Below are 17,498 nucleotides of genomic sequence, written 5' to 3' on the forward strand. Positions count from 1 at the left end.
GAGTTAAGGAATTGTCTGTAACGGCGGTTACTGATAATTCTGTTGATAACACTATTTATGATTACAATTTCTAATATTCTACATATAATATTTATGTATTTGTTTTCGATTTCGTTACTAGCATTCATATTTTCCAGCGTATAATGGACTCAGCAGAGGCCGCCGCATTATCGGCTGGTGGTGGGGGATCAGATGGTACTCCTGGTACGTACTACGACGCTCGATGGCTTAATGTCCACGCTGATGATGGGACTTTAGCGGCGCGCGCTCGGCGTCTCATGCTCGCTCCTAGCCGTCACTTTGACCACATCGCCGTTAACACCAGCTACAGCGCTGTGCTCATGCCACCTTATATTAACACTGACGGTGAGTTTTACAATTTTAATAGATACTAGCTGCCCCCGCGAACTTCGTTTCTCCTTAATATGGTTTTAGTTAGCCTTAATACCGTGACACGAAAGAATAATTTCACTGTATTATCGTCACTATAATTTTAATTTGATTTACATTTCAGTCTTAGTAACACGTGGTAATAATGATATTGAATTGTAGCTTATATGACACGTTTGTCGGTTTATCGTAGCAGTGCCATCTCCAATCCAGTCGAAAAGTATCGACATCTGTTAGAAACTTTTGAAGTAAACAGATAATTGTGACTGTCAATTAATTATAGACAAATAATTTGCAACAAACTAAAATTGCAACTATAATTAAAGACCTAAGCTATCCTATCTCTTAAGTTGGACCAGACTGCTCACAGTGTGCCAATTTAATTTAAAATCGGTTAAGTAGTTTAGGAGTCCATCGCGGACAAACATCGTGACAGGCATTTATATATATTAATATATATATACTATAGAGCTCTTTGTTCAAACTTTTTTGGGAAAGAATAGAAATAATAATAATATAACCATGTGGAAATTAGCATATTAGCATAGAGCATAATAGCTTCTCGTTATGACTGAGTATAAGTCCCGACACTAATCAGGTTTTTATATCTGTTTAATTGCTATTTTTTATTCAGTCAAAAAGGTCCGTAGCCGTGCTCTGACCGTCATCGATTCTTTTTTGTGACAAATTGAACAGTGTTTTTCAGTGTGTTACAAAGAGTTGATATTATCTTTCGACCGCGACTCTAACCATCAAAGCTAGAACTATTTGTAATAAGACATAACTAGAAAGTGACGGTGATTGTAGTGAGAAAACTCGTAACACGACAATTGTTCAGATATCATAAATTGTGTTTTAAAGTGAACAATAGTAGACATATATTACGTTGCTGAGTGCGCCTGCGATTGAGGATGCAATATCCACTGAATTCGTTTTCAATCAAATATGTACTAAGTGGGGCACAGTCTCAAAGTCAGGATATTGAAAATTTTAAATCTCAAGGGTTGATTTGGCATAGAAAAGTTGAGTGAGTAAAACTGACAATAACGTATATCCCTTATTTAATGTTCTCAATACTATATGACATTTTGTAGTTTAAATTTAGTTATGGTAATAATGCCAGTTAAAACGTATCTGTTTAAGCATAATTAATTTTAAATGTTACATAAGATGAAAGATTCGATGGGGATAGACAATTCTAATTAGTATATAATTTTGAAGCATTACGTCCAATTAATCACATAAGTTCCATATAAAAAGCTTTTAAGAAGTTGATTAGACTTACATCTTAAATGACATTGAGTGACAATGTAGGGCTGTCTGCGTTGTTTGGGCCCCTGTCGTTGAATAATGATACGTAATATATTGTCAACGGGCGCGGAGGCTCGTCGCCTGAGAAAGGGTAAAATGATTTATTAACAAACGGCCTAACCTATTTTTTCTGTGACCTCAATCATTAGAAGTTACTTTTGTAATACATTGTGTATTTTATTGTAGTTAGTATTTTTTTTAAATTATTTCTATACTAACGATATAATAAATAATTTACATGGTATGTCATTAAAAACTTGTATACGGATCTTTTAGCACTTTTTTAATATAAAAAGTAACAAAATGTAGTATAAGACGTACTTGGTTATAAACTTACGCCCGTCGCAATACCAAAATTGAAATCATATCTGTGTGTGTCGGAAAATGAATGACATAAGCTCGATGATATAGACCTAAGATTGGGTTCCAACCTTACACTAAAAACCCAATCAAACACTAAAATTTATGTTTAGTTTTACACCATAAATTAAAAAAAGTAAAGAAGTTTCAAATCAAGAATTGCTTAATAATAATACGTTTTATGTAAAAACAAACATTAATAAAATTATTAGAACCAAAATGAAACTCTTTAAATAAAGATCAATAAGCAGATACAAACCATTCACCGTTGAGGCTAGAGACAATTAATCGTGTTGCGTATTTAATTCGAACCAGCCAAAGTGCATTCAAATTACGTATTACTGATGTAGGCTGTATGTAACGTTGCATTATGCTTTCATCTGGGTTAACGCAATTAACCCATATAGAATTTCAGCGCAACGAAAAGTTTTCATGTTAGAATCAATGCCCCAACTCAATTTAGTTGAGCTTTAGCTCCGCAGACAAGTTCTTTATGTTTGGAATGCTCTCCATATAATTGTAAACTTAATTTAAATCTAGATTCGAATGCGAAATAAGTTCTCAACAATATAGAATTACGTCGTATTTTCAATTCGTTCAGACGAAAAACCTATAAAAATCTCTATTGTGCAATTCTGTGTTTGAACGGTAAAGTATCCTGCTGAATGGTGAAATAAGATTTCAGGCACTGTACAATAGATTTCAATGTCGACTTCGAAAGCAATTGTGCCATTAATTTTTCCGCTTAAGTCGGGGCAAAAGCAATCAGTGTTGCTCAATGAAGCAAGTCCACCAATTACAGGGCACTAATGACTTCACCAGTTAAATAAAAATTTCCCTAATTGCTTCATAAAAGCTCTTGCCTCGATACATAACTTTAAATTATTCATGCATATTTCATATTTTTTTACCGGATACTGCATTAAAGCTCAATTTATTCAATTAAACCTCAGCCACAAAGACGTCGTTTCCGTATAAAATTTGCAAAACAACATATTTGAAATGCAATTAGAAATAACATTGATAATGTTAAATAAATTTTCTTCTTACAAATACAATAAATTTTACTTTCTTCAATTAAAAAGTCAATTTGAAATTATACAAATGAATTGATAATTTTCTTGTTTCGCAGATCCCGAAGTGCAGAACCAGATAGCATGGTCTGAGCATTTGGATCCACTTTTAGTTAACAACTACGAAATTGACCCGACACTTTCATGGCAGTATTACGCCTCGTCATCTGGGTTTATGAGAAGATATCCAGGTTTGTAAACATTAATTAGATCATTGTGTGGTATATGTACTAATAATACGTGAAACGATAAATGGCTGAATTAGATACGAATAGTAAAAATGTTACTAAATATAGAATGATTTCTGTTTTAGTGTTGAGTTTGTACATGTGCGCGTTATATTATCGCTTAACCATTGAGTCGTTTTATACATTCTTTGCTCACATAGCTTAAAGAGGCGTTAAAGCAAAGTCAAAAATCACTTATTCATTTAGGTAACACAATGTACACTTATGAACGTCCAGAAAAATAAATATACATTAAATGCTTCCAATTTTACGACCAGTTCTCAAATAAAGGGCATAGAACGGAAGAGAAGAACTGGCAATAAACTCTCCGCCACTCTTTTTAATCGCCAAGTTTTTTTTTGTTTTACACAACGTTTGTAAGTAGCTGCAACCATTACACCATGTTCCACATGACATCTTAAGATTGTCAAATATCCTCTATCAGCAGGGTGCATGGTGAAATAGGAGCACTCACTTACATTCTCGTGGGAACAACATGCAAATTCATAGTCGAAATAACTAGCATCACCGCATAGATGAATTCAAGTACGACCAGTCGACCAGGAGAGAGTCAACCCGACGCATGGACATTTAAGCCAGCATGACGATCCTTGTTGTGACCATGAATGCTGATTTTAGATTAAACAATGACTTTGCTTGACTAATAATCTATTTACAGCTATGTCCTGGCCACCGGAAGATGGTTATTCACACCACGCACGTGATTTCTACGACTTCAGATCGTCAAATTGGTTCGTGGAAGCAGCGACATCACCGAAGGACTTGGTCATCCTTCTTGATGATTCAGACGACATGGGATCATCATATCGAAGACTGGCGAAGGCCACAATCTCAGCATTATTGGATACCCTAGGGCCTAATGACTTTGTCAATATTTATAGATACAGTGATACTGTATCGGAGTTACATCAGTGCTACACGAAGATTTTGGCTCAGGTAAGTAGACTGTTAGGCAACAGATAGATATTGAATAATTGTATAAATTTCCGAGTGGCTTGTTCCCTTGGCGTTGCGTTGAGATGTGGGGTTTCTCTGCATCTTCGACCGCATTTACCACGGAGAGTGTTCAGAGGAGTTGTGCGGATTAATAACTGCAGCTGGGTTTCACCATTGGACGTTGAGGTAGACTACTAAAATCCACCCGTATCCTCGTACCTCGTCGTCCGTCGTTTGACTACTGGGCGTTATTTTAGGCAGTTTTGCTCCGCCACTATGTGAAACCAGTTGCCCGCTAAAATATTTCAGAACCATTTCAACTTACGGATTTTCAAGAAAAGAGCATACTAATTATTAAAAGGCTGGCAACACACTCGCCAGCCCTTTGGCATTGACGGTGTCCGTTTACATTGGCGGGCGGTATCAGATAAAATCAAGTGAGGCTCCTGCTCATTTTTTCGGAAAAGCTTCGTCACGCTAACTATATTATGTATCAAAAAAATACCAAATTATATTTGGTTAAAAGGAAGAGTCTTGTAAAATAATCGACTCATTTAAGGTGCCATGAACGTTTTTTTTATTAGGTTTTTTTTATGTGAAGATTATTTGACGTATAGCCGATTTGGTGTCATGGTCATTAACGAAAGAAATTTATGAATATAAAAGAAACAAATATTTAAAACTGATTTTGATTCTCATAATTGCTAGACAAATGCATATATTGCGTGCTACCACTTTTTGATACGCATCTGCCGCCTGTGTATTTTGGCTTAATGGATTCAATCAGACGCTTAATCTGTGGCTTAATTATATTGTATCAGCAAATATGTATTTGAATCATACATTCATTTCAAAGCTTTGATATACAAATCCATATACGACCCTAAAAGTTGTTAGTTACTAGATTAATCATCGTGTAAAATTGGCACCGAAATAAAAGAAATGAAATAATATAATTTAATACAATAATTTCCCATGAATAGTAATAGATGTAGGATGAAAGACGCCGTTGGAATTTAAAACACGATGAAATATAAAACATCTTCTTAAATGGAATTCATCAATTGTCGAGTCTAGCCAACTTAATTGAATATTTTGAGATTTTTGTAAATGGTTCTTCTTTAGTGAAACGTTGTATTTGCGGTGTTCGCGAGATTAATGGAACCTCCACTATCTACTTGCTACGTAGGTAACAAAAACTAGGAATTAGTCACTATTCATGGAAATCATTAAGCCATACAAACCTTCATTGAAGAGTAACTATTCTATAGCCAAGCTATATAAGTAGCTAAGTGCTTAATGAAAATTGGGAAGTCTAAGACACTTCCTGTAATTGTAATTAAAAGGAAGAAGGAAATTAAAGTTCACAACGTCCAGTGATGTTCTATCCGTGCCTTAAATTTTTTTAAATTTAATTTATAAAAATAGATGAATTTCGTACGCAAATTAAAATGCACTAAAAAAAAAATAAAGCAATGTTGGCCCGGGGGTTTCGTTGCGCTCATATATCCTACGGTGAAGTAAAACATCGTGGGGAAACCACCATGTCTTAGATTCAAAAAGTCGACGTCGTGTGAAATTGTCAGGGTTAAATGCTGATTGCTTATTATGCCTGGCCCACGCCGTTATCGTTTTTGTAAAAAGAACTACTTTTATTTTTTACAAATACATATAAGATATTCCTAGCTACTTCCCAGAACTGACTCAGCATAAACGTCAAAGCAACAATCTGCCATAAAATAAAAACAAAGTATAACCTAATACATAATAATACATTTTATATATCCCGAAGGATGACTCAGCTACAATAAGAGATATCAATTTATATCTGGGGCATAAATCTGTAGCGAATAGACATTTCCAGATATTTATCACAGTTTCCGAAAAATATTCTTGCTTTTGAAGACTCTAGAAATTTTGTTCGCGTCTAAAGAACGTTTGAAGTGGATGTTTTGTAGTCTCAATGATGTTACGTAAAGACTGCAACAGATTAAATGTGCCTACTGAGATCAGATCACTTGACATTTGACTATCCCGGTCAAGTTCAATTTTGCATTAAATTAAGACCTAAAATATTATGGTATTGTAACATATTAAAAGGTTTTGGTATCCTTAATACATCAGTGATTTAAATAAAATATTTTTAACGCATTTATTGCGATGTTCTTCTCAAAAAAGCTTCTAAGAGTATTCTATTAAAACTGTGACAGCTCTAAAATGTGTTCCCGCTTTATAAGTAGAAAGTTTGGATGATATCAGTGGCGCGAGCGTGAAGATTCCGCAAGTTCCCACTTTTGACAGGTAGTTGTTGCGACCGCGCCTTTATCGAGTTTCAGAACTCGAAGCACACTCGGATATTTCTAACAAGTTTGACTTGTCACGCTGAAATTAACAAACTTATTACACTTCTTCATTATGGTACTTTACATTCAAAGTATATAAATGTCTTGTGGTATTTTATTTATTAGTAAATCATTATAGCAGCCAGTAACTATAAGTTTCCTTAAATTTTAAGGCAAGTATGTGATCAGCGTTCAGTACCTACCAACCCGAAAACGGAACTCGACGAAATCGTGACGAAGCTTTTTCGAATAAATTATTTTGCTGTATTCGGTCGGCGACATCTCTTAATTATGTATTCTCGGGACGGTGCTTTAGTCTAAAACCACATCGGCATTGCAGCCTCATACGCTGCGTTATTTATATAAACTTTATTCCGCAATTTAAATTGATTAGTCGTGTAATTAACTGAACCAATTAATTTAATGTTGTTTTGATAACATAAAAATACTGTTTAAAAAAATTATTTTATTTAAATTATAAAAAATAACAAAAATTCTCAACATCGAAAACTAATCGCAAAGCAATAAATTCGCAATAAGTACTTTTGTTTAAGTGCTTCAGTTCACATAAGAGTTAAATGTATCTAAACGGATGACACAAATCCTTGACCTCTTCTACGAGTATGAAGGTTGTCGAGAGAATATCGACATCGTAAAATTAGAAATTGCGAGTGCGCAATTACTTACTGCTGTACCATATAATATTTACTATAAAATAGTACTAAATCGTATATAATAATACAAATTATTTTATGATATTCATATAATCTTGAATATAGAAATTCTTCTTATCTGTTGCTAGAAGTTATGCATCGTCATAATTCTTGCGTAATTAAGTCACAGTAACCATTTATTACTTACATAAATCACTCAAAATCAGATTAAAATACAAAAGCAAGTTGATCCATACATGAATAATTATCCAAATATAGTAATAAATTGTCACCTTGTCTTTTCATCAACTCGATATCCGGCTTTTGAACTGACTACCACCCACCACAATCACAGTGAACCAATTTGACTTAAGAATAAGCCAAGGAAAGAGCGTACTTATTCTTAAAAGGCCGAAAATTGAGCCTACTAAAATAAATTGTCTATCTGCTTACCTGTGCAACGCTGCGATGCGGGTCTCATTAATGATTTGATATCGTATATGAGTAACATAAAAATGTACTAAAAATTTAAGAAAACACTTTTTAAACGGATTGAAGCTATATATCTACTCCGGGGAAATAAATACAGATACAGCTACAGCTATGATACTTTTGACATTCAACACCTTTTGTCTTCAGTCACCGTGACCACGCAAGCTGTAAAGTACGCGTAACGTCGGAAAAATTTAAATTTAAAATAATGTAAATAATTATAAGTTTATAATAATAATACATAGCTTCAGTCCGTTTAAAAACTTTTTTCTTAATGTGTAAAGCTATGTTAACAGACAATACTATGCACTAAAAGTTACATTAAAATATAACGTAATTAAAGGCTGTACCGGAGTCGATACGTGAACTGAAAAGTGCAGTCTGGGCAGCTGAGCCGTCGGGTGGTGCAGCTAACTTAACCGGAGCTCTCACAACAGCTTTTGAAATCCTTCAAAGGGTAATACCTATTTGTATATTAAATTTATTCCAAGTTATATCTGCGTTGCTCCAACTAAATAAATAAATTCAGAGAATCGCTATTAATCACAGCATTAATCCAACAAGGTATGCTACTGCGAAGTTTTAATGGACTTGAAAGCAATTTTTAGATTTAAATGAATCGTTGCTATTAAGATGTACGCTAATCTGAGCTCTGAATCAGTTTCGACATTTTCGTCTAGAACTATTTTCAGAATAGTAAATTATTTTCAGTACAACCGAACCGGACAGGGTTGCCAGTGCAATCAGGCGATAGCTGTTATAGGTGCGGGGGGAGGGGCTAGCGGGGTTAAGGGTGTGTTTCGCGCGTGGAATTGGCCACATATGCCCGTAAGAATATTCACGTACCGCGTAGGAGGTGACGCTACTTCAGGAAGTAATATGAAAGATATGGCGTGTACGAATAAAGGTAAATATTTAATTATGTATAATGGAATTATACTGGGCAATTAGAAAAAGCATGAAAATTATTAATGGGATATAATTTTTATAAAACAAATCCGATTAACATAGAAAACGTAGAACTAGAAACCGTAAAAACTTTGTCGCGGTTTTTTAAGTTACACCGTTTAGGTATTGCACGCAACCGAAATCCTAAAAGGGGTTTTATTTATTTAAAAAAAACATACCTACTCTTTAACTTTATAATATTCAATTTCATATTTCTTCCAAACAATGCAATTATATTTAATTAAACCAGGTTTCCACGTGACAATTAACGACCACAGCGAGATCCGGGCCAAGGTTCTTCACTTCGTAGAAGTCTTGGCGAGACCACTGGTAATGTACCAGACTATACACCCGGTCCACTGGAGTCCCGTTTACGTGGGAGGGAGGGTATGATATCATTTTTCACTTCCAAAATAATGTTCCATCATCATTAAATTTTAATTTAAAAATAAGATTGTTTATTTTCCTAGCAATATTAAAATATAACTAAAATAAAGGAACTCTACAGCTAACATTAATTAATGAAACGAAAAACAATAACTATATAATAACTAAAACATATCATTATAAGGTCCCTTTAGTCCCTTTATGATTAAATATTTATTTCTACACATTCTTTAATAGGCCAAAATTTGCGATAAAACTTTTCTTTGAAATTAAATGTATCTTACAGAGTAGCAGCTTGGACGACGACGGAATGGGACAGCTGATGACGTCGGTCACAGTACCTATCTTCGACCGGAGGAACCATACCGTAAGTGATCTACCAATGGTGCTACCAACATTTTTGATTTGTACCTCAGATTTCTGAATATGTTTCCTGCCAATCTGATAGGCAAGTAGGTGATCAGCCTCGTGTCCAGTCCTCCTGATACACACCGTCGAGTATTTGGGTCTATTGCAAGCCAGATTCCTCACTATATTTCCTTCACCGTTCGAGCGAATGTTAAATGCGCACATAAACAGAAAGTCCATTGGGGATCGATACTATGACACAAGCATATAGTTCTCAAAAGCGACTCGTTAATGTGAAGACTGAACATCAATGAAGGAGATATTATACCATAATGAGATATTGTACGATGAGCTGCATTCTTCAGTGTCAATTTAAATTCTATGAACTTTATCGCCCAATAAAATTGTTATGTGTGCGTCACGCGGCCTTTGAACCCAATACTTATGATCTGCAGTCAGACATTAAACATCAAAGGAAGTAGTTAAGCAATCAAGTGTATTTTTCATGTGCAAATAATTCTATTATATGCAAGCGAGCGAGGCTTATATAGTAATTCTTTTTTTTCACTATATTCTACATTATCATCTAAAGAAAAATAAACAAATCGCGAAATTCCTCTTATAATTTATTTACATGTACGAATATAACGAATGGGAGCCAAAAAGCAAAAACTCAAAATACTATATCTCACAAACTAATAGTATGACAGTGGTCAAATTTATATACGTGTCCTTTGAAAGTTAGGGTTAAGTAAAAATCGCTTCCCTATAGTCGTAAAAGAAAAATCGTAATTTTAACGAATGTCTACAACGTAATAGTTTATTACTATAATTTTCACGGAAACATTATACTTTATAACTCTATACTATAGAAATATTATTGGTTTTTAAACTGTTGCATTAACTTTTATGATTATTTTGTAGAATTGTGTATAATTAGAATTCTGAAAAATATAACAGTTATAGTATCACCCAAGGAAGTCAAAAATAAGAAAGCATTAAAACAGAGAAGTCGTAAGCACACATAAGCACCTTTAATTACAGTTGAAGGACAGCTGCCTATAGTAATTAGCTATTTATGGATACAAATAAAGTGGCGTAATATTTGTTTATTTGTTCGGAACCTAATAAACAGTTATTTCCAGCAAAGAGAAGCCAATCTACTTGGTGTAGTGGGTACCGATGTTCCCGTCGATCAAATAAAGAAGCTCGTAGCACCATACAAGGTAATATTTTTTACAAAGTATCGTTAGACTATATTCATAAAAACTAAATCAGTCCCATTTCACTCTTGTAACTAAAGTAGTATTTCGTATCTTTTTAAGAATTTGTGTTCACTGAATGTATGTTGCATTGTTATGAAATCACATTTGACACATTGCCTATAGTCCAGAGTTGAATGTGTATATACATATATAAATAGAGTTGGAGTGGATAATAAAGAACCTTCTAGTCGATGAAGGAAAAATATTGAAGACTAAGAAACAGGTGAAGGTTTACAGGCACATTCTCAACAGATATGCTGCTTTAATGAATGGAAAATACATATTTGAAAAGTACCTAATTAAAATCTAGAATATTTACAAAATGCTTAACCTACATAGTAATAATGCTATACTAAAACTGAAATATTATACCTTTAATGATGTGAGCATTTCCTCGCTGTATTGCAATATTTATTATAATCTATAGTATCGCTATTTTCTGAGAAACCTTAGAAAATAGTCTTTATTTATAAGGCAGTGCCATTCGAAGGTTTGCGGGGAGACATTTCAACTGAATACTGATACTATATCATTTAAGGCTCAACTTATTCAACTTTAAAGAACATGTCATAAATATTACTGCAAGTTTACGCGAGAGTGATGATGATAAAACAGACGCTTCATACTTCAGGCTGATAGTGTATTAATTTGATATAATTATTTATAGATGCAATATCTTTTTTTATATTTGTAGCTTGGAGTAAACGGTTACTCCTTCATGGTGGACAACAACGGGCATGTTTTATATCATCCAGATTTGAGACCACTGGTAAGAATTTATCATTATGATTTTGTTTACTTGTCTTTTGTTAATGATAACGTCTTTATTTATTATTTTTTATATATTCTCCATAAGCTGTATATTATTTAAATTTATGAAAAAAATTCCAACGCTTTAGTCTTCTCTAAGAAAAACTAAACAAAGTCTCCCAATACAAATTGATTAAAATTTATAGTAAAAGAACTCATAAATAGTGCTTGATATAATTTTGGTATAAAATAAATTGGTTTAATATATATATATATATATATATATGGATATAAAATTGGTTTAATTTTGTTACAGTATACGAACGAGGAGGTAAATATAATATTTCTTATAATTAATGTTTTTATTAAGTGTCGACTGTAAAAGCAGTGGCACTACAATATTTTAAGGTCTGAGCCTAAGGTTTCTGTGCCTGTTTCGTGATCCTTTTTTTTTGTTTATACCTGACACACGCCGTCAACTTTTTGGGCCTAAGATGCCGGATTTCTTTCACCCTTTGACCGAGTGTTAAATCGGCACTTTGACAGACAGTACATTAGCGTACTTATGACCTCAGAGATGAGAGTCGCACGATGAACACAGTTCAGCATATAATTATAGCTGTTCTAAAATGTTCTTCATTTGGCAAAAAAAACGAATTATTAACTATTAGCTTAACAAATATATTGTACTATATTTTTTAAAATTATAAACACATATTATTATTAAATACACATTATCTATATACATTATATTTTTTGTATAATTATCATTAATTCTTAATTTAATAACTGTTGTATTCTAGTATACAGAGACGCTGCGTCCACTTTATTCAAGCATCGACCTCACAGACGTGGAGTTACTTGTCGACTCTGATGAGAATTCCCGTGTTAATCTCACCTCCCTTTTACTTGACGTAAGTAATAAATTAGTACGTTGTCTTGATTTTATTTCTTTTGTAAATAATAAAAGTTTAGTCTGTTTAAAACTTTGAGGCTTCGTAACCTTTTTGTATTTTTATTAAAATAACTATAACATCTTAGCTGCGCCACGACATGATAGAGCAGCGAGAGGGTGAAACAGAGATAGGTGTCAAGGTACAATACGACGGTATGCGACGAGTAGCAACACGTCGCCAGAGATATTTCTACAGCCCAGTGGAAGACACTCCTTATTCCATCGCCGCCGTGTTGCCTGATGGCTACGGAATGTACGAACTGCAAGCGGAGCAGGAAATCAAGCATAGTCCTATAAATAGTATGTATCTTTAAAACATTACTTGTTCCCAAAATTAACATCTAACAATGAAGAAAGCGACACGAAGCAATTTTCTACGTACTTTATCCTTGACGTTTTTGTTTCAGTTACAGAATATTTTAAGGGAGATAACTGGAAAGTTCATCCAGACTGGTAAGTTGTATTAACGGAAAATATGTTTTTTTATTAAATATTGGTATACAAATTAGAAGGTAAGCAACTATCAAGTATATTTGCAACATGTAACTTGGGTGGTATCTACTCCAAATTGATGCCATTTAATACCCGTCAAAAGTAGTTATAAAAATCGAACTTGAGATGTTTAATGTTAATGTATCATGATTTATATTAAAATTACGTCATAATTACTTGATTGTTTAATCAATCATTTACCAATACATAACAGAGCATACCTAACTAATAAATAAATTATAGGGTGTACTGCGAATATGCTTCGACATCAGACCAAACGTTCAACTCTCCAGAGGAGCAATTATTACATTTTCTGACGCGTACGGGCCGCCCCGGTTGGAAGTGGATGTCTTTACGCCCGCGCGCGCTCACACTCCACAACGCGCATAAGAAACAGGAGAGAGACTCTTATTACTGTAAGTCTTATATATATTTACAAAGAACCTATAAAAACATATGCAGTTATAGTTGTTGTAAGTAAGGGAATCGTAAATACAAGAGATTTTCAATTTCTGATTTTTATTCAATATTAGCGACATTTCAAACATAAAACATGATCGTTAAGTTAAGTTCAAACTGATAAATTGATGGAAACACATCAGTGACGAAATCTTCTCAAATCGGATATTGTTAATGCACTAGAAGTTCAACTCAACATATTTTTGTTTTATACATATAAAAAAACTTCTTAAATCTATATGAGTTTTCTTTGATTTCAGGCGATAAAACTTTAGTTCAGTCCTTAGTTCGAGACGCAATGGTAATAAAAGAATTAGACGCACATACTGGACATTCTAGCCATCACTCACAGTAAGTTAAACGTTTGATATATAGCATGCTTATTTATAAAGTATATTTAACCATGAAAATAAATTAAGGCCCCTTGAGCCAAATGCAATTTGCTGATGAAACTTCGTCCTTATGTTTTTTAAAATATGAAAAGGAAGACAGTAAAATTCTTAATTCGCCTTTTTATCAGAAGAATATAGTTTTTTTATTTAAGGAAAGAAACGAGAGAACGTAGTAATTGTACGTTTTGCATGTTTTGAATACTGCACAATATTTTTCCGATCACTAATATTTTATGTTTGTCACACAAATAGCCCGATAGCGACATTAATGGCATTATTGACAAGGTAACGTAAAATTATCGGCATTTTGGGCTAGATGGCATATTAAATACTAAGTAAACCCCTTTCATGATTTTATACTTATATGAAATCAATGTTTAAGAGTAACTGCACAATATGTAAGCTCCTGTGGTCTATGGTATTGGCTAGTCTAGCTTACTCGGCTAATTTATAGTTTTTATCAATTTTATTATTATTATATATTTCACTTTTAATTAAATTAAAAACCAGTGTTTGTCTAAATTAGTGTAATAAGTTATTGAACACCTATGTATAATTCCATTTAGACTAAGTTATTGAGTAAAAAATAAGCTGTCAAGGAAACAGGTAAATAGATGTAAGCTAATCACCTTTCAAAAGCTGCCAAGGATTTTCTATGTGCCAATTGAAATAACTCTATGAAATATTTTGTCTACATTCTTATACTGTTTTAATACTGATGACTATTATATCAGCAACGTATAGCATACTAATGTATATTTATATTACAAGAAAATTGGTCCATGGTGCTAGTAAATAAATAATTAGATTTAATTTATTATAATATGGATAAAATAAGATATTCACATTTAAGTAAGATTAAGACTAACGACATTGTATTACATAAGCTAAATACAAGTTTAGTTTTGTTTTTATAAAATAATTTAAGTGAAGACATTGAACACAAGTACAGTTCCAACTTCAAAACGATAATTGCCAAATACTAACTACTCTAAAACTACTCCTTTCATCTTATAAAATGGAAACCTCGGCCGCGTCTGTCTTTATCCACGCGATAAACAAAAACGAACGAACTAATTTTTTTCAATTTGGTTTTCGCCAATTGATAACCGATTCTCGAGAAATGTTTAAGTGTATAATGAATGATTGAATGTATAGTGACAGAAATATAACGACAAATATCAAAGGGGTTTAAAAAAATATTAAGAAACCCACGTCGCCAAAATTGCGGGCGGAAACTAGAACCTAGCGTGAATTCAATTATTATTAAATTATATTAATTTATAGTAGATACTACTATGGATGAACTTAGTTGTGTAAAATAGAAATTAATACACTATTTTTTTACAGGCAAGGCCGCTTCCACAAGTTCGTGGTAACTATGTCCTTCATTGCAACACGGAGTGGTCTTCTTAGGTGGACAGAAAATATAAATACAACGAGATCTACCGACTCTGTTGATCCGTGAGTAATTTTAAGCAATAAGCAGATGTCTACTACAAAGAAACTGTTCTTTGGGACATTTTAAAATCTAGGAACAATATTTCGTTATAACGTAAAACAACCGATATATTTAATTATAATTTATTAGTACTAGGCTCATGAAAGACGAAAACAAAATAAACACTATAAAATGTAAGTTTTGTAGGTCATTTATGTATGTCATACAAATTTAGATACAATATTTAAGGTCCAATATCCAATCACTTATATCCAATCCAATATTGTATCTTTTTATATCGCAATAATAAAAGGTAATTTACGTTTCAGACATTTTAGCGAGAAATACGCGCGATCGTTTGATTCTGAATGGTATCGTCGCGCAGTAGAACATCACTCTATCGAGCCCGAGAGCTTTGTCTTCTCGGTGCCATTTCGTGATGGCTCTGAGGCAGATGACTTCAATGGCAAGCCTCCATTAGTGCTCGCGACTCATGCCGTGTTTGTAGAGTCAAGGGGCCACAGGGCTCCAGCTGCGGTAGTGGGTTTGCACTTTCAACTAGATTCGCTGGCTAAACATTTCCTTAATGTTACATCAACGGTAATTATCTTTAATAACAATCCTTAATTTTATGTGTAATTTAAAACACCCACATTTTGAAAGAAAACTATTTTTTTACCGGATTAACTATAAGTTTATAATAATACAAATAGCTTTAATCCGGTTAAAAAATTGTTTTCTTTCAATGTGTAAAAGCTATGTTAACCTAAGACAACCAAATTTTGATTAAAACACGCGTTCAGGGCTTGTAAGTTACTTTTTATTTTGTTCCAGTGCACAGCTGGAAGTGTCTGCAAAAAGACGTGTGCTGGGGACGAACTTGACTGCTACATTTTAGATGATAATGGCTTTATCATTCTATCAGAGGACGTATCACAAACAGGACGTTTCTTTGGTCAAGTCGACGGGACTATAATGGATTCTTTGGTTCAAGACAAAATCTACAAAAAAGTTATAGTTCATGACCACCAAGGGCGGTGTCCCGATTCCAGAAACCAATTCAGTGGAGACGGAAATAAGTTAGCCCCAATGAAGCCGTTATCTTGGCTCGGTGGATATTTAACTCATTTGTTAGCAGTGTGGTATCCTCTATGGAATTCTGTTGTTGCTCATCCTTATACGGAAGATGAAAGCGGTAAGTCATTTTAAATTATTCTTGCGATCCAACTATAATCTAAGCACCAGTTAACCTAAATAATAATTAGTGATCCTCCTTCCCGTTAGCCGTATAAAAATAACGACGTTTTAGTTACACTAATGAATTTAAGTGCTTTACTATCTCCAACATTATACGTTCATTCCTGAATTATGCCAATTAACGAAACAGTATAACGAGATCACTTAGGGCACTCTATAGATTACGAAGACTATGAAGGAGAAGAGGACTTAGAGCGAGACCATGGCACGTACGAGATCATTATAGACGGTGCAGGTGATGTTAATCATGAGCCTAGCATTCCGCCGCCTCACATGCCAAGAGAACCTCCACGAGAAGCTGCAAGATCGGCAGCTGTACGGCCTTGCGATACTAGTGCTGAGCTCTTCACACTACAATCGACGAGGCTAAACGCAGCACAACCACTGAAAGGGAAACTGACTAATTGCCATAACTCTGGCTGCGAAAGGTAAGTTTCAATGGACTTGTCAATTTAGTTGTCAAAAACAAATAACATACTAAGTAATTTGACATAATCCTATCTTCTAGTTTTCTATCTAATCTCTATCTAAAAGATTGTTTGATACAGATAGAAAGAGAGCTGTATTCCATATAACTACTGATACATTTAACCCTATGGAGACCTTGCCTCCTTGACTATTAAAACTTAATATTTTCCAGGCCATTCAGCGTGCAGAAGATCCCGCACAGCAACCTGATCCTGTTAGTAGTAGACACGTTATGCCCATGCGGTGCAAAAAGACTGGACGTCCGTGCTCGGGAGGCACCGCCCCGCGCTGCGTGTCGCCGCCCCCCGCGCGCCTCGCACCGCCGCAGACCTCGCTCATGCGTCTCTTACCACCCCGAGGTCGGTTGTAATATTTTAATTTTACTTGGAGTTTGGACTCCTCAACGGTATTGACTGTATGTAGGAACTGTAGGAAGCTACTTATACAGTTTCACATGCTGTAATTATTAATATCAATAATTTTAGCTATAATATTGATCTTCTGGTTGATTATTTATGGTTCATTAAAAAA

At 34.0% G+C, this 17,498-nt stretch overlaps 1 protein-coding gene across 5 annotated transcripts in view; it reads left to right on the forward strand.

Annotated features, from left to right (window-relative positions):
• LOC123716752 (voltage-dependent calcium channel subunit alpha-2/delta-3) overlaps positions 1 to 17,498 on the forward strand; it is a 38,712-nt gene that overhangs the window by 18,420 nt on the left and 2,794 nt on the right. The window contains exons 4-24 of one of the 5 annotated variants that reach the window (XM_045672638.1): positions 138 to 366; positions 3,194 to 3,325; positions 4,041 to 4,318; positions 8,149 to 8,262; positions 8,517 to 8,712; positions 9,004 to 9,140; positions 9,427 to 9,507; positions 10,634 to 10,714; positions 11,448 to 11,522; positions 11,820 to 11,834; positions 12,307 to 12,417; positions 12,545 to 12,758; positions 12,866 to 12,911; positions 13,194 to 13,366; positions 13,670 to 13,760; positions 14,054 to 14,086; positions 15,152 to 15,265; positions 15,572 to 15,842; positions 16,077 to 16,437; positions 16,648 to 16,927; positions 17,140 to 17,326. In XM_045672638.1, coding sequence (XP_045528594.1) covers positions 138 to 366; positions 3,194 to 3,325; positions 4,041 to 4,318; positions 8,149 to 8,262; positions 8,517 to 8,712; positions 9,004 to 9,140; positions 9,427 to 9,507; positions 10,634 to 10,714; positions 11,448 to 11,522; positions 11,820 to 11,834; positions 12,307 to 12,417; positions 12,545 to 12,758; positions 12,866 to 12,911; positions 13,194 to 13,366; positions 13,670 to 13,760; positions 14,054 to 14,086; positions 15,152 to 15,265; positions 15,572 to 15,842; positions 16,077 to 16,437; positions 16,648 to 16,927; positions 17,140 to 17,326 — 3,219 coding nt within the window. The remainder of the gene's footprint in view (positions 1 to 137; positions 367 to 3,193; positions 3,326 to 4,040; positions 4,319 to 8,148; positions 8,263 to 8,516; positions 8,713 to 9,003; positions 9,141 to 9,426; positions 9,508 to 10,633; positions 10,715 to 11,447; positions 11,523 to 11,819; positions 11,835 to 12,306; positions 12,418 to 12,544; positions 12,759 to 12,865; positions 12,912 to 13,193; positions 13,367 to 13,669; positions 13,761 to 14,053; positions 14,087 to 15,151; positions 15,266 to 15,571; positions 15,843 to 16,076; positions 16,438 to 16,647; positions 16,928 to 17,139; positions 17,327 to 17,498) is intronic. The other 4 variants (XM_045672639.1, XM_045672641.1, XM_045672642.1 and 1 more) reach the window with 4 other exon arrangements.

The sequence above is a fragment of the Pieris brassicae genome, chromosome 11 (assembly GCF_905147105.1).
Source record: "Pieris brassicae chromosome 11, ilPieBrab1.1, whole genome shotgun sequence".
NCBI classification, from domain to species: domain Eukaryota; kingdom Metazoa; phylum Arthropoda; class Insecta; order Lepidoptera; family Pieridae; genus Pieris; species Pieris brassicae.